The 22,928-nt window shown below is 39.1% G+C and overlaps 1 protein-coding gene across 4 annotated transcripts in view; it reads left to right on the top strand.

The window, feature by feature from the left end:
* MICU3 (mitochondrial calcium uptake family member 3) overlaps positions 1 to 3,621 on the top strand; it is a 111,059-nt gene extending 107,438 nt beyond the window's left edge. For all 4 annotated transcript variants that reach the window (XR_006294197.1, XM_043560194.1, XM_043560183.1 and 1 more), the window contains 2 exons: positions 334 to 402; positions 2,105 to 3,621. Coding sequence is in view for 3 of the 4 variants with exons in the window: in XM_043560194.1 (XP_043416129.1) it covers positions 334 to 402 (69 nt within the window). In the remaining variant the exon portion in view is untranslated. The remainder of the gene's footprint in view (positions 1 to 333; positions 403 to 2,104) is intronic.
* Positions 3,622 to 22,928: the final 19,307 nt, after the last annotated feature.

The raw sequence follows: 22,928 nt of genomic DNA, 5'->3' as shown, positions 1-22,928 counted from the left end.
TCATCTTAAACAATGTTTTTAAAGATTTTTAATGATTTTTTAAAATTGGTAAAGATACTGTGTACTTAACTGCCACCTAGTGGTGAGCTGTTAACACTTCCAACTGAGGTCACAAACACCTGAAAGGACATACACTGAAAATCATTTATTTTTCCTCAAAAATTTTAGAGTAGCAGAAGCAGATTAAAATATAAACTATGCTACAAATCTCTGATACTGTGTTTATCTCTTAAATGTTATATGTTTTTATTTTTGCTTTATTTATTTATTGCATACCTGTGGCCCCATAATATTTTATGCACATTTACATACTGGTAATCCTCTGTTCCGCAGGGTTATAAAACAGTTCAGAAGTATCCCACTTTCAAATCCTGTCTAAAGAAGGAACTTCACAGCAGATAAGTATGTAGCTTCCCTGTTTGTCTAAATTTGTTCAGAAACAAAGAATCATAATTTATTTTTCTATTATGACACTTAGGAAATAGCTGAAAGAAATAGACTTAGAACTTATTTTGTATTTTAGCCCATTATTTCAGTTGAAGAATTACACTTCTAATGATTTCATTTTAGACCAGTAATTTAATTTAAGAATTAATCATTATGACAAAGCATGAATTTGCAACTATTACACTGTGATCCAAAAAGGAACTAGAATAAATACTCATCTGACTGGAATTCTCTTGGATGTCTTGAATGAAAAATTTTCTGTTAAGCCTGCAATTTTGTATGTGAGCAGATACAATATGAATCCAAATAGGATTCTTATAATCTGGGACCATTAGCGTCTAAGGGAATATTAGTTAACTATTTTATAGGACCATGTCCAAACATCTGCTGTAATAATAGCAGCTGACTTTTTTAGAATTATTTTAGGCGTCTGGTCCTCTAATAGGTGTTCTTGTACATGTAGTATCTCATTTAATCCTCACGGCTAGATACTCCATGTGACAGCAGAGAAAATAAAGACATAGTGAGTAATTTGCCCAAGATACCTTGCTGGTAAGTGGCCAGCTAGGATTTGAGCCTCATTCTGTCTCATGGCATAGCCGTGTTACTTACTGTTAACTAACCATCACCATCGAGTGCTGTAGTTGAGGAAGATGCCCGAGATTCGTTCCGTTTGTGTCGACCCAAAGAAGTAACTCCTATTTGTTGCTGATCTCCAGAATGAGAGGTTTACTTTTTCTTTTTTTCTTTTAAAAGTGTGCTATTGTAGCTACAAAATTTTGGTTTATTGTGATTTCTTATTAGTTAGGTCTCATCAGTAACAGTTTTGTTCGTTCATATATGCTTGTCAATATACATTCTCGCTGTTTCCCTCAAGCCTGAAACATTTGTATTTGTCTATAGCAATATTTCCCGAAGCGGTTCCATAGGATATCAATGTGTATCACTCTAAAAAAACAACAACAAAAATCTACTTAATCAATCAATTAAGTTTGAGAAGTATCCTAATTAACATGATACAGTAGGTTTCTTCCCCCTTAGAACTTATCAGATCTTAATATGCCACTATTTATGTGTCTTTCCAAGAGAAAACCAAGTGTTCACCATTTTACAAAGCTTTCGAAGCTTTCTTTCTTTCTTTTTTTTTTTATGGAACTCATTTGGGAAACTCATTTTGGCTCTAACATGTTCAGTGGCAAGTAGGCTTATTTATTTACAGTGGTAACTGTTGAGCTAGCAAAAGAAGTCAGGTCTCCCTCCTCTCTATTTTAAGGAAGTTTCCACTGCCTTAGAAACTTCACTAACATTAAAACAAAAAACAAGTAGGACCGTACCCTTTGTTCATGTAGGTAGTGTTCCCCACCAACCCAAAATAGTCACGCTGACACTACTAATCCTGTGTAGTAAGTAGTACATGGAACCCTAGATAAAAACGACTACCTTTATTCTAGACCTTTCAGTTAGCCAAGTTACTTAGCAAAATACTGAAATTTTAAGTTAAAGGAAATGTCTTATGTTAAGTCTTTGAATCTTATATTGTCGAGTGTTTTTATTATGTGCCTTACTATTTCACATTATTATCATAATAATAGTTGATTAATGTCATCACCTTTTGGTTTCATCGTATATAAATATTGCTAATATTTTTTCTCATTAGGTACTTCTAAAGCAAAGTTTAAAGGATTATTATCTCTATGATGATCCAAGAAGCAAAAATTTCAGAGTAAAAGCAGGTCTCAGATCACAGCATGTAGAACTGAAGGAAAAGAAGAAACACTAAATACAGTTTTTCTTGATTGACTTCTTGAACATAAGACAGATAATATGCATCTTCTCACTAACTGTAAATGTTATGTGTTATCAAGTTGAGCTTTTGCATTGATTTACTGAACTCTGTACTTTTTCATTCCTTTCAGAAGTATATAGATACTTCCAATGACTATGTAAGAATGTATTTTAAATACTTTTTATTTATTAGAAATTTACCTGATTTCAAAATAATATATGACTCCTGGAATCTAGATCACTTAAAAATTAATAGCAACAACATATTTTCTTTGGTTTTAGACTGTGAACTTATTTTCAGAAAAATGAGTATTACTTGAGATTTATCTTAGGCCCTTAGAATTGTTGATGAATCCCCATTATTACCAGGTTTTTAATTACATTAAAATAATTTTGAAAAACAAATAGAAATTAAGCTACTATATAAATATAATATGATGGTTTACAATGTACTTTTAATTTTTAAAAGTACTTTACATATACTGTGTGAATCATGTAAAAGTTTTTAAAAGTTTTCGTTTATTGGCCAAAGTCATCAGAATGTCTGATACTCTTTTATGTGTGCGGTAAAGCAATTTCAAATGCAGATTTTTTTTTCTCCAAAAAAGTCACATCTTCATGGTAGAAACCGTGGTGGCTACAGCAACTACTGTCCTTGTTGTGACCGCCTTTAGCATGCCGCTGCTCCTGACAGCAGATGGCATGTGTCGGCAACGCCAGTCGCAGTGATGTCTTGCAGCCGTGTGACGTGCTGTGCGGGAGTGTTGCATGGTGCGGATGTAACATGTACACGAGTGATGTCTGTATTTGGTAGAAGTTAAGATTTTGTTTCTTGCAAAAGGACCACGTGCAAAAGTGATGCCAAACAGCTGGTCATAATGAATAACTTAAGTAAATTCTTTCAAAATGATATTTCAAATTCATTAAGTCAAAAGACTTAAAGAGAAAAGAAAAACTTTCTAGAGAGAAACAAAATTAGGTTTTCACATGGAGAAAATAATTTGATAGCATTTAATGGAAGTTTGTTCAGTTAGAACATATAGTTTATAAAAGGATACTGTACAAAAATAGAACAACGAAGTTAATATATTTATATATTGTATGTGGAAGGTAAGTTCATTTATCTTCTTTTCTAAGATGTATTTAATGTAAATTGCACACACTCCAGCTATCACCTTGCTTTTGCATATGAAAATAGGAAATACAGACTTTGTTTTTGTAAGTTATAAATGTGAAATTGGTAGTTCTGCATCCGCCTATTTATAAAAGTACTGTTATTTCCAAGAAAATGTTATGATTAGCATTGGCTATGTATTAAACTTTGTACATTCTTTATCTGGCATTATTTATTACATTGATATAGAAATATATATGATTCATGGATTTGAAGATTCCATGCAGTATAATCATTTAATTTCACCTGCTTTGAAGGTTGACTCAGTTGATTGACTAAATGAAAATGCCAACTCACTCATTTAACATGTCCAAGGTCTATTCTACCTTACACTGAACGTTCTCAATAGTAATTATTTGCTATCCAAATAATTGAAGACATGCAATTTACTTTCATCTTTGGCTAAAAGTTATATTATCTTGCACACATGGAGAAATTGCTATTTAGAACACTTCTGGGGGCGCCTGGGTGGCGCCGTCGGTTAAGCGTCCGACTTCAGCCAGGTCACGATCTCGCGGTCCATGAGTTCGAGCCCCGCGTCAGGCTCTGGGCTGATGGCTCAGAGCCTGGAGCCTGTTCCCGATCCTGTGTCTCCCTCTCTCTCTGCCCCTCCCCCGTTCATGCTCTGTCTCTCTCTGTCCCAAAAATAAATAAACGTTGAAAAAAAAAAAAGAACACTTCTGTCAGTATAGATTTAAAAATGAATTAGCTCATTAAAATTCTTTATAATTCTGTCACTCTCCCAAGGCACACTACATATGCAGGCTTTATTTTTTATCAGTATAAATGAATATTTATAAGGCTGCAACATAATATTAAAATGGGAATAAATAAAATATTCTGATAAATTAAAATGAAAAAGTAATAAATTACAGTGATTATATATTATTACCCTTGAACTTTATCATCTATAAATTGGGAGGTAAAAATATCTCACTGGATTGTTGTTTACATCCATTAAAAATTTTTAATGCTTTAATAGTAACATATGAAATACATGTATGCCGTTATTCTCAGTATTTCCATCTACAAATTATTCTTTAGAAACATGAAACTATGCATAAATTTTAGTATCATACTTGACAGAAAGCCTACATGGTAAAAAGGTTATGCTATTTTCTCAGTATCATTTCATATTAAGAAGTTCATTTAATTTATCCAGTTCATTGTTCTTATGATAAAATATAATTGTAAAGCAACCTGTTGTACATTCTTATAGTATCTTAAAATAAGTGTACCTGCCCTTGAATCAAGAAACTTAGTTTTTTGTTTGTACATATATCTGTGGATTAATGTCTTTCTTCAAACTTTGAAAATTTTTGTTGGTTACCAAACCGACATTGATCTTAGTCCCTCTGGTATGGTAATACATGCCAGTGAGATTAATCCTATCAACAGTTTAATAGGTGTAAATAAATCACAGAGCCGTAAAGCTTCTCAAAGTGTATAATAGGAATTCATACATTATAGAATTATAGTCATGGGTACTAAAAAGCTTTTCAGAAAGTTTTTCGTGGTGACTTAATGGAGTATGAATTTTGCTTTACAGAACTGATTGTTTAAATGGCTTAAAATCCTTAAGCCAACACTACAGCAGCCCCCGTTTCACCGATGTTGGCATTTTGTAGGCATTGTTTTACGAAGACAGCTCCTAGAAATTTACTAGTTTTCAGAATACACTCTAGCTGATGTTTTATAGCCTATACTATGTTAACAGTTTTACATAGTGCTTTTACTTCCATAGATGTAAAAATATGAATTGTATAATATTCACAAAGTATAAAATAAAAATTGTAAGTGTTAAGAAAGCATTGTGGGTTTTTTTTTCTCTTAATTGGCAGCATTGTTACTTTTTAGTAGTTCATGAAATAATTGTGTGTCCTGCAATCAGTCACATCTTATATTCCGTGAAATACCATATGATGAACATCAGCACAAAGAATTCTCTTTATATATTTGTGATTATCATTAGGTCGCGATCAGTATTTTTGGCACACATCTTGAAAACCAAGGATTGTATCTATAATTGTGACTGTCAGCAGATAAATGTACAATGCTTAGAGGAAATGAAAACCTTATTTTAGGGGCGCCTGGGTGGCTCAGTCGGTTAGGCATCCGACTTCAGCTCAGGTCATGATCTTTCAGTTCGTGAGTTCAAGCCCCGCATAGGGCTCTGTGGACCTGCTTCGGATTCTGTGTCTCCCCCCACCCCCACCCCCCGCTCTCTGCCCTTCCCCAGCTCGCTCGCTCTCTCTCTCTCTCTCTCTCTCTCTCTCAAATATAAATAAACATTAAATTTTTTTAAACCTTACTATAAAAGTTTTCTGGAATAGATAAACTTTTTCCAGTGTCATAAAGGAAGAGAAGGACAAACAATTATGAGAAATGGAATAGAGAAGTAAGAAGAGACTGGAGAAGGGATTGGAATGAGAACAGATTTTTCAATTGGGATTGAATACACAGTTTTTAGGAAAATAAATTTAAAGAAACTCAAGTTAAATCAATAATGGCAATACATCCTTTCCCATACCAGATGGAGGAGATGGAATGGTTTGGAATACGCAGTGTTGGTTAAGCGTGTGTAGCAGTTGCTGGTGAGGCTAGAAATTTGAGTGCAGCATCTTCAGAGGGCAATATAGAGTCATGCCTCCGAGTTCTGACCTAGAATTTTACTTCTGGGATTGTACTGTCCCAACACACACATTCACAAGTTTGCATGTCACAAAATACAATCTTTACAATGAAATTGCATGTAACTGAAAAAGAATGAAGTCCGCTGCTCATGCTGATACAGAGATGATCTGCAAGGTATTTTATAAGAGCACAGCAAAGTACAGAGGAGTCTACAATATACTGTTTCTGTTCGCAGCATAATTTCATTGCATAGAATTACATTTTAATGTATCTATAGATACAGATACAATGCTTAGAGGAAATAAAAACCTTGTTATAAAAGTCTGGAAAGGGTAAACTTTTTCCATATATATATATATAATATATATTATATGGATAATATATATTATATATATATAATATAGATGGACGATATAATATATATACATATTTCTAAAACTCAACTCGAGGGTTGAATAACAACCAGCATCTCTCTCCCCATCAACCCTCATTTCTGCTTCTCAGAGGCTGTCACTTTCCAATCTTGTAGCAGTTTCTTTTGGTGTCTCCCTATTTCAGGTTAATATGTTATACTGATATTTCTTGATTGATTTCATTTTTTAGATTACTAACTGTTGACTTCCTACAAAGGAAGGTGGGGATTTGGCTGTCTCATACAATCCCCCTCTAAGACACACATTTCCCTTCCCCCATCCTTTTAGTATATGTAAAGCATAACTTCAGTTAAATCAATTACAGCATCATCAATTATTACATTTCCTTTCTTCTACATCTTCTTACTTTCCATAGAGTTAAAATTTTCTCCTTTTCAGTTTGCTTCATTTTTTATATACTTCTCATGTCCGACCCATCATTAATCATGCCCATACTCCTCTCCAAAATAAACATATATTGTTAATACATTGCAACACATCAGGTAATATGTAAGTTCTTAATTATAATGATAGAAATGCCTCCTGGGACTCCCCATCTTATTGTTCCTTCCACAGTGGTTGTTTCCAGTCCGGATGCAAAACATTTTAGGATTTCCCTTTTCTGTCTCGAAGATTCTATTTTACCTTCTCCATATCCCTGGTCTTCCTTTAATGTTCATATTTTGGAGTGGAACACAATCCTCCATTACTTCCTGAGAAAGGCTGCACGATAAATGTTTGAGATCTCGTATGCCTAAAAATGCGTTTACTCTACCTCCTGCGTGGTGACAAGTCGTCCAGGGATAGGAATCTAGGGCGGCACATCTTTTCCCTGAGAACACTGAAAGCATTGCCCTATTGTCCTCCAGCTTTCAATAATTTTCTCAGGAAATCACATATCATTCTGATTCCTGACCTGTTTGGTCTTTTCTCTCTCTCTTCCCCCTCCCCCCTCTCGAAGTTAATAGAATCTTTTTGTCCCTACTGTTCTGAAATTTCACACTGATCTAACTTGGTAAAGATCATTGCTCACTGGTGTGCTGGGCACTCCACAGTTCTTTCAATCTAAAATCTCAATTCAGTTCTGCAAAAATAATAATAACAAAGCAATAATTTCTTCAAGGACTTTGTCCCCTCCTTATTTTCTCTGTCCAGTCTCTCTGGAATTTCTGTTATTTGATACTCAGTCCCCTACATTCTGTCTGTAATTTTCCTTTACTCCTTCTTACTGTTAATCTTTTTATCTTTCTATTGTCACCTTTTAAAAGATTTCTTGAGATTTTTTGAGAACCTCCTTACTGTCCATTCTCTTGAGCTTTTTACTTATTCCGTCCTATTTTTTAAACTTGTTCTTCAAATTTACCTCCTGTTCTTACTTTGTTTATTTAGTAGCATTTATCCTCTCTGATTATTTTCGTTTCTTTTAAATTTTCTTCTCTTCATTGACTTTTTTTTTTTTCTGTTTGTGTTTTGGGTGTCTCATATGTGGGGCTTTTCTCAAATATCTGGTCATCTTTTGCTACATGTTCATATTTTAAAACAAATTACAAGCTCTGTGTATATGGAATTAACTTTTGACTGGTGAGTCTCACTTACTGCTTTTCTGGCCGAGTTACTTCGTATGACCTTGACTTTTCAGTGTTGATGGGTCTTTCTCTCTGGTCCAATTTCTTCTGCCTATCAGTGCAAAGCCTAGCTGCTCTTTTGTTCCGAGTTGTGTAAAGGAAGGAGTGCTTTATTTGATGCCCTTTCCTTCAAATGTACTAGTCTCTCTGTACATGGAATACCCATGGTTTGACCTCTCAAGAGGTTTCTCCTGGTGTGTGAGGGGAGAGGGGATTGGTACAGGAGGGAGCTTGAGATCAAAATGCTTTATAGACAGAATTGCAGTCAACCCCATTTACAGTGCCAGCTTCAGAGGTTTCTGGATCCTTCCATTCTGAAGCCTTTCTGGAACTCTGCAGTGTCAACCTGACTCTTTCAGGGGTCTCTGTGTTGCAATCTTTTAAGTTCTCTTTGGTCCAGAACTTAATTACCATCTGTTTCCGAGATTTGAAAATTGTGTGCCTGTACTCTCTTGTCCTTGAGAAAGAAAGCTATGCTTCTCTGCCATTTTATACACTTTCAAGAAGGAGTGGGGGAAAGGTGTGTCCAAAAGAATATATTTAACCTCCATACTTAGAATATATCGGGAAGTCCCCATACAGAACTGAACAATGGTCACCTGTGAGGATGGGGCCACAGGTCTATTAAATGATGGGGACCATACGCTCATATATTTAATGAGTTGTTATTGGGCTGTTTCGGTGTTTCTACCATGTTTTTGTTCATTTTGTCAAGAAAAGCACATTTTTTAAAACTTAGGTTCTCAGTCCGGAAAAAGTCGGAATAAACCCTGAAGGTCAGGATTTGGGGGGATTTATTCACCAAATCCAGAGTTAGGTAAGTTACTTCTTGAAGTAGACAGAGATGGTTGTAAGAAAAATGAGAGTCTAATGATGATTGTGAATTTATGGAACATCGCATGATTTCAGCTTGGATGGTGGGAATGAGAAAGGGACTCGTTGATAAGGGCCGACCGTGGAAATCAGTCAGTAGACCTAAAAAGTCGAAGATCTCAGCCATGCTCTCTCACAAAACATATTTTAGTGATGTTTTCCATAAGAGACCAAGAACTGAACTTGGCTCTTAGTCTAATTCAGTATGACATTTTCTATCGTGTATTTTCAAGGATGAAGCGAGCAGCTTGAAAGTAAGATCAGTCTACTAGCAGATTTTAAACGGAGATAAAATGAGTTTAGGAATGGAAGGCAATGAATAAAGATACTTCCAGTCTGTGGCATAGAAGGCTTTACTCTGCAAGCTCTGGGTGCTATAAGAGTTAAAGATTCAAGCTGGAAAATCTACAAAAAAAAAAAAAAAAAAAAGACCCATACACAACACTCTGAAAATCTATACTTTTTTTAATGTCATTGCTCGTTGGTGCTAAGAGGTTCTCAAGAAAGTATCTTATATACCGTTTGTGCTGTAATATTTTATTACAGTGAGTGTACAGATTAGCTGTCTCAAAGATTCTTTTGAAATCAGATTGTACATCAAAACTGCATTGTGCCCTGCTAAGTAAGCAAATTTAAGAAAGAGGAGAAGGTGATGTCAAGACTTATTGCAAAATGAACAAATAAAGGAAAAAGATTTGCTTGGTGTTCAGCCTATTAAAGCATAGCAAAATGTCAGCCTTCATTTGTCAACTTAAATGTGTTTTTCCAAAACTTATAAAGATTCAGTCTGCCGAAAGTATCCTTTGGCCAGTGTTTGGACTCGAGAAATAAATTAGGCAACCTGAGAATGCAAAACAGATTATACCAATAATTTCTCATAGTGATTATTTACCGCATAAATATGTACATTACTAATTCAGATACAGATAGCCGTTGACTTCTTTGTTCTTCTCCCGATTATAAAATTAATACGTGTATTTTTGTTCCCCAAAAGGTCAGAGGTAAATGTCTCTTCCACAATACTAGACCACCAGATACAACACGCACAAGCATTTCTCATCTCCAGGGATTTTTCCCTTCAAAAAAAAAAAAGGTAAACATAAATTTTTAGAACACCAAGACCTGCCCGTCAAGTAGCCAGAGTGAAGAATTAGAAATAACCCAGAACACAGGTGACAACCAGGAACAACCAGCCAGGGCAGCAGACTTCGCAGGTGCCTGGAACCTGAAGAGGAGGGAGCCTGCAGGCTTTGTGAAGGGGCATGATTGGCCTGGGGCCAGAGTTCTGTACCGGCAGCAGGTGAGCATATAGAACCTTGGAACAGCAGGCAGGAGGCAAACCTGAATCCAAGGCCCCCTCCTCTGGGCTAACACCTTCAGGCAGGCCCTGAAGGGTCCTGAGACCCCTGTACCCACCCAGGGACACACACCGGCTGAAAGAAGAAACCAACAGGACTCTCCTGGGTTACAGTCATAACCTCTTAAAGGCAGGCAAACCCAGACATGGCCAGCCACTGTGAGAAGCGACAGAGACCGCAAATTAGACCCCAACAAATCAGACGTTGGAACTGAACCCAGAATGCACCAGGGCTCCCTAGGAAACAAGCTGAAGTCACCAAAATGAGTTTCACAACAACACAGAACATTGGGATTAAACAGATATACTTGCCAGATAGAATTTCTAGAAATATTTAATTGCTGGACTCAAAACCTCAATTCAGAGTTTGGGGTCCAGCCGTGGCTGAGTAGACCTATCCTTCCATCGTGCTGCACATACGCAGGGCTAGACTCCACGAGGCTGCATGGCAGAAGGCCACTACCGGGGGTCACGCCGTGCCAGGGGCATCAGAGTTCAAACCAGCAGGATGTGAAGACCTTAGGGAGCAACCCAACAATTCGATGAAAGACATGCCGTAAGAGTAAGACTTCTCTGGGGGCGCCTGAGTGGCTCAGTCCGTGAAGCGTCCAACCTTGGCTTGGGTGACGATCTCACGGTCTGTGAGTTCCAGCCCCACATCAGACTCTGTGCTGACAGCGTGGAGCCTGCTTGGGATTCTCTCTCCCTGTCTCCCCCCCGCCCCGCCCCCTCCCCACCTGGCTTATACCCTCTCTCTCTCTCTCTCAAAATAAATAAATAAACTTGAGAAAAGAGAGTAACTCTACTCTAAAAGCAATTCTAAACCCATCCTAGTAAAACCGAAAATTAATCCACAATAGGCACAAGCTGATCTGCCAGTATAGTGACCACCTGCCCAAACAAAAGTATTCTATACCCTAAGCAGGAAAATGTGACCCTTGGCCAGAGGTAAAATGGACCCAGTGGTGGCCCAGATGCTTCAATCTGCAGATAGAAAGTTTAAGAGCGCTTATAAATATGCTAAAGGGTTTAAAGAAACAGACTTTGAAAAGGGCACAGCTTTGACTCACCAGATGGTGAAGATGCTGAGGTGCCTCCTAAGTGAGACTTGCTGGAAGTCTGGGGTACCGGAGAGGACGGTCCACAGAGCAGTTGAGCCCTCGGTCATCACAGCATCCGCGGCGAGCCCTGGGGCTCATCAGGTGCCGGCCAGGGCTGCGGGTGGCTGGGCACAGCCAGAAGCAGGAGCCTTCTGCCCAAGTCTGGCGCACTTCCAAGGTTGCCCTGGGATCCCCTGGCCGAAGACAGGATGTGGGAGCAGTGATCGGGGTCGGGATCCCAGATATACCACTGAATTGAGCAGTGGGGGAGGCAGGCGGTCACCAAATCCTAGACGAGGCCATATCCTGCAGGAACTTAGCACTGGAAAGACCACACAGGGAACAGGTGGAGCCTGGGAGCCTAGAGACTGGGCCACACCAGGAGGAGAAAATCCCTTCCTCCTCCGGTGTCCTTCCAGAACCCTGTAACTGACAAGGTTTAACACCAAGCTGGCTGGCAAATCAGAAACATTTACAAAGCCCATCTTTATTACAGAGCAGGCAAAAGGGGGGAATTGGGAGCTAAAAGGAAATTAATTGATAAAAGCATAATCCACCCCTTTGACACTCAGCTTTCATATGCAACCTCTACACACTCTGGAACGCCATACGCAAGTAAAACAACTCAATTATGAGCCCAACAATCCCTCGATACGTCACTGTGGCTGTTATCAATTACCCGTCAACATCCGTGCCAGTTCCACTGAGTATTCTGTTGCCTAACGACTAAACTATAAAATTAAGCTCTAACAAACTGTATAGACACATTTTTAATGGAAAGGAAAGAGAAGAGGAATATTGTTGACATGTACCCATAAGCACATACCTATAAGAAGCAAAAGGAAAATATGAAAAGCAACTACAGTCATTTCTGTAACTGGTCACAAGGTCCTAATTGTTATCGATGACTTCTTCCACTATCCGCTCTTTTTTTTTTAACATGAAATTTACTGTCAAATTGGTTTCCATACAACACCCAGTGCTCATCCCAACAGGTGCCCTCCTCAATGCCCATTACCCACTTTCCCCCCTCCCACCTCCCATCAACCCTCAGTTTATTCTCAGTTTTTAAGAGTCTCCTACGGTTTGCCTTTTTTTTTCCCTTCCCCTCCCCCATGGTCTTCCGTTAAGTTTCTCAGGATCCACATATGAGTGAAAACATGCTGTCTTTCTCTGACTTATTTCACTTAGCATAATACCTTCCAGTTCCATCCACATTGCTGCAAATGGCAGGATTTCATTCCTTCTCATTGCCAAGTAGTATTCCATTGTATATATAAACTACATCTTCTTTATCCATTCGTCGGTTGATGGACATTTAGGCTCTTTCCATAATTTGGCTTTTGTTGAAAGTGCCGCTATAAACATTGGGGTACAAGTGCCCCTATGCATCAGCACTCCTGTATCCCTTGGGTCAATTCCTAGCAGTGCTGTTGCTGGGTCATAGGGTAGGGCTATTTTGTGTGTGTGTGTCCCTTTAGTTTTCTGTTAACTCTTCCTTCCTACTGGGTATGGAGTCCTAAGAAACCCACAATATATCCTGGGTTCCATACACAGTCCTTCTTGCCTCTACTGGGTAGCAGAACCCAGTTTCTTCTTGGTAATACGGACTAATCACTCCACCTAGAAGAACAACCCATCATTCTGCCTGCTGGTTCAGTGGCATAGGAGTCCACAGCAGCCAGACGGCAATCTCTTCTTTCTCCAATAATGGAAGCATTTTTATGTCCCCTGGTGGAACCATGTTCCTTCTAAGGGCTAAGGTCTCCAGACCAGCAGAGCTCAAAGATGCCGGAATGAGAAGCAAAATACTCTCTAAGTGGGTAGTAGGTGTAAAAATGACAGGAGCCATTCTCACTTCTGCCCCTGGATTCCTGAACCCAAATGCTCTAGCTGTGGCAGGAGAGAGTACCATGGAATTATTCTCTCTGGGAGAGTTAGTCTGATCACGTTGTCCCACCATTACCAGAAGCGAGAAATCCCTTTGTTTTGGCACCGTTTGCTTACCATTGACGTTGTTATCATTTACACATTGTCGGCTCATGTTCTTTGTCACAAATATTGAGGGCTTAGGGTTTTTTAAATATTTTTTTAATGTTTATTTACTTTTTTGATAGAGGGCACAAGCAGGGGAGGGGCAGAGGGGGGGGGGGGACAGAGGCCATGAAGAAGGGTCTGCACCGACAGCAGCGAGCCCTACACGGGCTGGAACTCACAAACGGCGAGATCATGACCTGAGCCGAAGTCGACACTCAACTGACTGAGCTGGACAGGTGCCCCCAGGTCTTAGTTCCTTAAATCTCTCTTCATTTGATTTCTTTGTGTATAAAAATATAGCCCTTTTTTCATATAAGTTGTGAATAACCTTCCAGTGTATTGTTGGGGATATACATATATATAATCTCAAAGGTTCTCATTTTTATGTATTTGAATGTGATTTTTGTAAATATCCCGTTTCTTCCATTGCTTTTAAGCTTAGAAATTCTTCTTCCAATTTGGTAACTACTCTGTCATATATTTTTAAAGTTTGTATTTTCTTTGCATTTAACTAAAAAAATTCACCAGGATTAATTTTGTGAAATGGTAAAAAAAAAAAGTGAGGACCTAACCCTATATTTCCCTGCAAATATCTAGCCAATTTATCCAGCACTATTTACAGAATAATCCTTGTTGCCACATAATATAAAGCAAATTATATTTTAAATATTTTTATATACCTGAATCAGTTTTAAGATACTATTCTCTTCCTTTGGATGGTCTATCCTTGTAACCACATTTTTAAAATTATTGTAGCTTTATGTTTTCATATTCCATAAGACTAGTCTACATCCCCCTACAACGACAACACTTAAATTCTCTTTTCATAAACTTTCTTAACTATTCTTTTTTTTTAATGTTTATTTTTATTTTTGAGAGAGAAAGAGAGAGAGAGAGAGAGGGAGAGCGTGAGCAGGGGAGGGGCAGAGAGAGAGGGAGACACAAAATGTGAAGCAGGCTCTAGGCTCTGAGCTGTCAGCACAGAGTCTGATGCTGGGGGCTCGAACCCACGGAGGTGAGATCATGACCTGAGCTGAAGTTAGACACTTAACCGACTGAGCACTCAGGCACCCCTCTTAATTATTCTTACGTGTTTATACTTTCAGATGAACTTTATAATCATCTTACCATATCTCCTCCCAAGTGATTACTGGAATCACTTTAAAATGATAAATTAATTTCAAAAGAATGGACACTGTATTAGTCACATTCTCCACAGAAACAGAACCAATAGGATGTACATGTATACAGAAGAGAGATTTACTAGAAGGAACTGGCCTACAAGATTACAGAGACTGACAAGTCCCAAGATCTGCAGGGTGAGTCAGCAAGCTGAGACCCAGGACAGCTGACGGTCTACTCCCAATCTGAATCTTGAGTCCTGAGAACTAAGGACGCTGATGGTTTAGTTCCAGTCCTGAGGCTGACAGGCTCGAGATCCAATGTTTCAGTTCAAAGGCAGGAAGGCAGGAAGAATCCTCTCTTAATTCCTTTGTTCCAGTCAAGCTTTCAATGGACTGGATGAGGCCCAGCACATTAGAGAGGGCAATCTGCTTTACTTAGTCTACCCGCTTAAATGTTAATCTCATCCAAAACACCCTCACAGAAACACCCAGAGTGATGTTTAACAAAATATCTGGGTACTCCATGGCTCAGTCAAGTTGACACGAAATAACCACCACACCACCTTTATAGTATTTTTATCCTATCCAGGAACAATTATCTCAGTATTTTATCCTCAAAATGCATGGCTTTCATTTTCTAAGTCACACTACATCTAAGAAGGTCTTTTCTAGATATTCCATACTTGTTGCTGTTCAAAATGGGAATTTTTCCCATGGGCTTTTCTGTCTGATTATTGTCGGTATATAGAACAACAATTGATTTCTTCAGCTACTTAGCTAAACTCTTAGTAGTTCTGACATCTTTTTCTGTTGACTGTTTTGAGTTTTCTGGTGGTAAATCATATCATATGCAAATGATGGTAAATGTGTCTTTGCCCATTCCTGTATTATCGCTCTTATATCTATTTCCTGTATTACTGCACCGATTATAGCTTCCAGAATGATGTAAAATACTAATTGTGACAGCAGAAATCTTGAGTTCTTGTTTAATAAGGTTATCTCTAATGTTTTCAATGAAGCATAATATGTTCCTGTTGATTGGACACAAATACTTTATCTTGTTAACAAAGTATCCTTTATTTCCTGGATTTAAAAGAGCCTGGAAAAAGGAATGAGCATTGAATCATCTCAAATCCCTTTTCAGCTGCCAGCAATGATTACACAGTTTTTGAATTTGACCTCCATATGAGCTATATCTGCTTTATAGGCTTCTAAGTATTGAATTATTCTACATTACTGTAATAAAGTCTGATCATGGTAGAACATTCTTTTTGGATCCTGGCCTTAGACAGGCTGACTTTCCTACATCAAGATCCTCATCTCCAAATTGGGGCTAAAAATTGTATCTGCCCCTTGTTATAGGGATTAGATGAGATAATTTCGATAAAGTACATTTATAGAACTAAAAATTAAGAACTATACAGTGCTTAATTAGCACAATGTCTCCTAGATATGTTCAGCTAGTAGTACCATTATTATTGTTATTAACCAAGAACACTGAATATGGTTTGAATGGGGAAAGTTGTATTTCCTGTCGATTTTTTTATATGCATCAGTGGGAGGTTTGTCAAATTTTCTTAAAGAACATAAAATAGGTATTTAAAATTTTTCATGTACGAATCATGGGAAGGAACAACAGAAAGCTATTTTCTCTTTATTCTATTTTAAAACTATGTTGTTTGTTGACTCCTAGCTCCTTGTGGGTCAACTAACTCCCTCATAACATTCCTGAGCAGGGCTGATTTCATGGTCATGTGATCAGTGTCCCCGCACAAAGCCCAGGACATTTGAGGTCTAATGCTCTGTGGTCACCACCTTCGAATTCTTAATAACGTTATCTTTGAATTTTTGATTTATAGGTGAAATTATTGAGACAATGGAGATTGCCCAGGGGGCTTGGAGCCTCCGCTCACACAGTTCTCCTTCCCACCTCCTCCCCGCCTCCCCACGATGGGTTCTTGGCTATCTTCCGCCTTGCCCAGCCGCACCCTCCCCACCGTTGCCCAAGTGTTTGCCCTACCTCCAGCCCCCTGGCAGGGACAAGGGTGAAGGTATGGGTAGAAATGGGGAGGGGCATCCGCATCCAGCGAAACTTTGGGGCATACGATGGTGGGGGACATCCTGCCCTAACTGGCAGTGCCACGAGACATCAGGAGCTGGCAGGCAGCCAGAGGCCACAGCTCAGTGGAGACAAGCCTTTGACCCAATCCTCATCTAAGTACTTACAGTTTTCTAACTCAGAGCCTGCAGTCCCCTGGGGGGTTCCCTATCCACGCGGGTTGAAGTATCAGGCCTGTGGAAAGTGGAGACGTCTGACTGGACTTCGCCAGGGTGCTCTCCACCTAAGCGTGGAGACGCATCAGTCCAGCAGCTGGCACGAGAGGGGACCGGCAGCCGTCAGGCCTGGACAAATGCAAGTGCATCCAGAGTCATGGGAGAAGGTCTCAGGGCACCCGTGAAGGCCCACGCTCACCTTGCAAGTGTCTCGAAGCCTGAAGGAGTCTACCTCAGCCTGCTTTGTGCTGGATGAACTCTCTCTTCCTCCACAACCTTCCTGAGTAACTTGGATATGCCTCTTCTGGCCAAGTGGAAGGGGTCCCATGAAATAGGAATTATGTAATTTTGATGATTCCACATGGTCATTAAATGCTCTGATAGCTGCATTCACAACTGGCATTGCAGAATATGAAGAACGGTGAAAGCCACGTTAATAATTTAACATTATTAATTTTTATTTACTGAACGTGACAGAAATAGCACACAGAAAACATCACGACAAGTTGAGCGAGAGAGAGCATGGAAAAAAAAAAAACTTAGGCTTTACCTTAGTTTTTTCCTGCCTTTTTTTTTTTTTTGAACAAAAAGCCCTGCATTTTCATTTTGCAGAAGGGTCCAAAATTTATGCAGCCCTTCTTGCCCTGGTTTGTGGAAATTTGGGCCAGTGTGCAAAGGCATCTGTGGGTTGGGTGGGATATAGGGTGGTAAGAAACAAATGAAGAAAAAGCAATAGTTTATGCTATTTGCAAGTGGATATTGATTGTCTCAAAATTCCAATGGGAAAAATGATTTTCCATTAGGAAAAAAGGGCAGGAGAAAAGCCATCAGGATGGTAAGCGGCCTGCTCATGCCCTCACAGCGTTGGGCAACACGGGGTGTTACGCTCTGGGAGAAGTGGCACCCAGCGAGCTGCGGCGAACCGTCTGAAGGGATTCCTCACATTTCAGCAACACAACTTAGGGACTCTCCTTAACAACCAAATTCCAAATGGCTGCACTCTCAAAAGGTACAAAGTCGGAGCGCCTGGGTGGCTCAGTCGGTCAAGTGACCGACTCTTGATTTCGGCTCAAGTCATGATCTCACGGTTCGTGGGAGCCCGCTGGGGATTCTCTCTCCCTCTCTCTCTGCCTCTTCCTCCCCCCACCCCCTCAAAATAAATACATAAACTTTAAGAAAAAGGTACAAAGTGAAGCTTATAAATCCGGCAGAATGTAAATTTATAAAGAACAAATAAGCGCGAGATGTTATCAACTTGGTTTGTCTTTAATTTACCCAGTGCTGGAAAGAATACTGGCCACCTCGCTATTCAATACTAAGTAGACACATCATGATGTTCAAACACAGAAGAATAAGGAACAATAATTTAAGTCACTTGAGATGGTTTTCACATCCTAAACTTCAGTGATTACTACTGCCACGCAATGTCTTGCTAGAGAGGCATTTTCATTCAAGATGAATATGTATAGTTGACCAGGGCTTTTAAAAAGCAATTGTCTGAGGCTCTCTGTACTTGAGATTCTGCTACTGGTTTCTCATTAAGGTGATTCATGAAATTTTTCAATTAGATTCCTATGTATTTTTAAAAACCAATTTGGTTTCTACCTTTCAGCTAAATGAATGAGTCAGTGCATCATGCAGACAGGTGTGGACTTGCATATTTATCAGGTTAAATGATCCTTGGATAGAACAGAGACAAGGGCAAGGACTTAAAAGAGAACCCAAGAAGATATAACTTTTTCAAAAGAGACTAATTGGGAAATATCCATAAACAGGTGAAAAACATTTAGCCCATCCATTCAAAATAGTGTGGTTAAGCATGGGTCTCGAGCCAGACTCCCAGGTTCAAATCCTGACTCTGTCACCACCTACCTTTGTAGTCAAGCAAGGTTCTTCCACTTTCCATGCTTTTTTCACATGTGGGATAAGACAATGACAGCGGCGGAGTCCCACGGCTGTTGTGAGAATTTGAGGGGAAATGGCCTGTACGGCTTTGAATTTAACAAACACTTAATAAATGTTGGTTATTATTACTCCTAAAAAACATCCCTAACTCGTTTACAGTTAGCTTATTTGTAGCATGTTCATAAACTTGACCTTGAAGATGAACACAGAGGTAAAAATCCATGAGCTATTGAAAAGTATGAAGTGGTGCTCATTATCAAAGGGAATTAAAAATAGTGAAAAATATATATATTTTTTTAAATGAAAAAAAAAAAGATATTGCCAAATCCCTTAAACCTACCATATAGGTTGAAGGCATCCTACTTTACTTGTTGTCACCTTCATGTATTGAAGTTTCTTGGTTTTCAGACACCTACTTAACTTTACTGAATATTCTATGCTATGCATATGAAATATATAATCCATGTGCCTAGGACTATTTCTGGCTACTAGTTTTCTTTTTTCCTAAAAACAGAGAAAAGGATTGCCTATGGCAAAAAAAAAAAAAAAGAGAGAATTCTGTCTTCCTGTCAGCTCCTTCTGCTCCCATCACCAGGATTCCGAATTATATATTCACATAATTTGCATTTTCCCACTCTTAGTTTAAAAAAAAATCAAGTCAAAAGCTAAAACCTGTTCCTTTTTATAGCAGCAAATTGCTTCTATTGCTCAAAACTAATTTAAAATAAAATCTAGTCACCCTGAAAAACATACGTGTGTGTGTGTGTATATATATTTTTTAATTTGGCTTCAGATCACTAGTCACTCATATTCCCACATAACACCTTTTTTAAATGTAATGTTTTCCTGGAAGAAGTGGGAATACAGCTTTATTCTTGTTGCAAAGCATTGCTCAATCCTGTGGTTAGCATCGTGCGTGTGATCTGGTAGATAACTAATATATCTTTGTTGAAAGAATAAGTGGATAAATGTATGAATGAATGAATGAATGAATGAGCAAAGTAAAACATATCAAGCCTGAAAAGCAAATATAGGCTTTGCCTGGCTTTTACTTTACTCCTAAACACATTTCCTAACCATGTCTCTGCCTTCTAACATTAAAACTAATAAAGACAAGTACTCATGTACTTGAGGGTTCCCCAGTAAAATACATGTGCCGACACCTAAGGTGCTTCAGCCTCAATGAGATGACTTTGTTTTCTGTGACAGTAAGTTAAGATTATAACTAACATATATTCGTCAAATATATTATGCATATAAAATGCTCAAAGGTACAGTGCCCAGCATATATATGTCAGGCACTGTGCTAAGCACATTATGTACACAATCCCATTAACATCTTCCACATCCCTATAAGATAGTAGATAATATTCTATTCTGAAGCTTATATCTGAGGCTTAAAGAAGTTAAGTAATTCCCCCAGCAGGTATACAACCAAGAGCCAGACCCTTGTCTAGTTCCTACACTGATCTCTTTGCTGCTGTGACAAACTGCTTACTGTGATGAAAGAACACGAGGGAGTGGACAGAGGTGACCTCTAACTCCTGGAGCTGGTGCCAGTGACAGGCTGTGGTTTGGTGGGAAAGTTAGGACGCTGGGCTAGTATCAGAACAGACTGGAAAGAGGCTGGGGCAACAAGCCATGGGAAAAAGATAGAATATTAAGGCAAAAAACAGTGAGAATGGAAGACTGAAATATTGGCCTCTAGCTAGAGTCATATAATTTATCCTTCAAACCAAGACCCTTGAAAGTGAAAGGGGATTCTGGTTATAATTGTAGTAGGACAACACTACAAACTGGGACTGTCCTGAGTAAACTAGGAAATATGGACACCTTTCCTGTGTCCTTCTCTTGCTATTTTTTCTTTTATTCCTTCTTTTAGTCCTCTCTTCTTTTATCTTCCTCTTTACTTTCCCTCTGTGTCTCACTGGCTTTTTCCCTGTACCTCAAGGGCCAATCGTTTGCCATGATTATCTGAGATCGGGAAGTTCGCTAAGTGCCTCATATTTGAACTTATTTGACAAATGCTACAAAAGAATATTTCCCCTTGTGCTATATTAGTTATCTATTGCTGCCAGGCAGAGTACCCAAAATGCAGAATCCTAAGAAAACATTTAATATCTCACACAGTTCCTGAGAGTGGGGAATTCGGGAGCAGCTTAGCTGGGTGATCCAGCCCCAGGGTCTCTCACGAGGTGGCCATCAAGCTGTGAGCTGGGACTAGTCATCTGAAGGCATGGCTGCAACTGGAGGATTGACTTCCAGGAAAGCTCACGCACATGGCTCTCTTGGAGGACTCTTGTTTCTTGCCACGTGGACCACTCCATTCAGCTGCTCATGCCATGGCAGCTAACTTCTCCCAGAATAACCGAGAAAGAGGCACAGTGGCCTGCACAACCTAGTTGTACAAGTTTCCCCCTCTCACTTCTACTTTATTCTAGTCATTAGAAAGGAGTCATTAAGTCCACAGACACTCGCATGAAGCGGGGGGGGGGGGGGGGATTGGACTCTACCTCTTGAGGGGATACATTTAAAAATACCATAGTCCATCCTCTGTCCACAAATTACTTACATTCTTCCTACATGTAAAATATACGCACTCTTCATAAGGTCCACAAAATCTGATGCGTCAGCTCAAACTCCAGAATCTCATCATCTAAGTTAGTTTCTGGTATGGATGAGGCTCCTTGGGTACAGTCCTTCAGCAGAGCTTCTCTCAACCTGAAGATGTGTGAAGAACAGAGACAAGTTACCTGCCCCTGCCACACACACACACACACACACACACACACACACCCAGTATACAATGGTGGAACAGAGACAGGATAACCATTTAAACAAGACATTCTTGTTTAAAAGGGGGGAGGCTGGGAAGAATAAAGGAGTCAGTGGTTTGTAGCCTTGCTGAAAGGCTGGAAGGTCCTTCGTTAAGATTCAGTCTTCTTCCTGCCCAGGAAATGATTTCTCTACGGCTCTGGGCTGCTCTCTGGGCTCTTGGTTCTGCCATCTTAGTCATCCCTCCTTTTTCACGGAATGTAATATACATGTGCAGCTGTGTGATTTCCTCCAAGGTGTCCAACTTAAAACAATTTGGAAGTCCAAAGGACCCTTTTCACTACTACTATCTCTGTCTCCAGTAGTGTTTCTATGAATTGATTTCTCTTTAAAACGTCGTGGCTCTCCTATGTATCTTATTGGCTTCTCTCTATCCAAATGCCATACTCATGAATGTCTTGGAGATAAGACCTTCTCTACCTTGGACATCTGCTGAGACACTGTGGGCATGGCTGAAGCCAGAGTAGCCACTTCCAAGAAGGCTCGCTCTCATGGCTGTTCACTGGAGGCTTTGTCCCCTGCTACATGGGTCTCTCCATAGGGCTGATCTGAGAGAGAGGAGAACGTCATGGTGACTTTTTTACCTAGGTTTTGAAGTTTTCTACCATCAATTCTGCTTTATTCTATTCGTTATAAGTGAGTCCAGTCTATACTCAAGAGGAGAATTCTTCCACTTCCTGAAGGGAGGAATATCAAAGAATTTGTGGACATATTTAAAGTTACTACAGCTGCATAATTTTTCAAAGTTGACTTTTTCATTTCATTTCATCTCTGGGAATCTACCCAAAGAAAATAACAAAATATAAGGGAACTAGTATGTGATCTGGGTAAGCTATTTATGTTATGTTATACCAGTGAGAACTTAGAAAACATACCTAAATATTCAGCAACAGAGGAATGCTTTGATGAATTACAGTATTTCTACAGAATAGAATACTGCGGAACTGTTTAAAATCATTCTGAGGCCCATGGAGTAATATGAAAAATACTTGTGATAAATTTATGAAAGAACACAAAATTGTATGTTGGAAAAATATGCACCAAAGAGAGACCGGATGAGAACACGCTAAAATAACAACAATGGTTGTGGTAGTTGGTGATATCATGGGAGATTTCTGTCTTTCTCTGTCTCCAAATTTTCTGTTATGTATTTTTCGGTAATGTATAAGTCTATGATTTTTTATTTTGCAAGAGGCAATTAAACATAATACTGACTTTCTAAGTGAGAATTCAGTGGGCATTTGTGTCCTTTTTTTATGCAGCAAAAAATAGACCACTCAGATTGATAGACAGTCTTGCAAAGTGTCATATCAGTGGTGGAAGAGGTAGGGAAGCGAACATACTC

The sequence above is a fragment of the Prionailurus bengalensis genome, chromosome B1 (genome assembly GCF_016509475.1).
Source record: "Prionailurus bengalensis isolate Pbe53 chromosome B1, Fcat_Pben_1.1_paternal_pri, whole genome shotgun sequence".
NCBI classification, from domain to species: Eukaryota; Metazoa; Chordata; class Mammalia; order Carnivora; family Felidae; genus Prionailurus; species Prionailurus bengalensis.
Note: the sequence above shows the minus strand (reverse complement) of the source record. Positions and strands in the feature narration are given on the sequence as shown.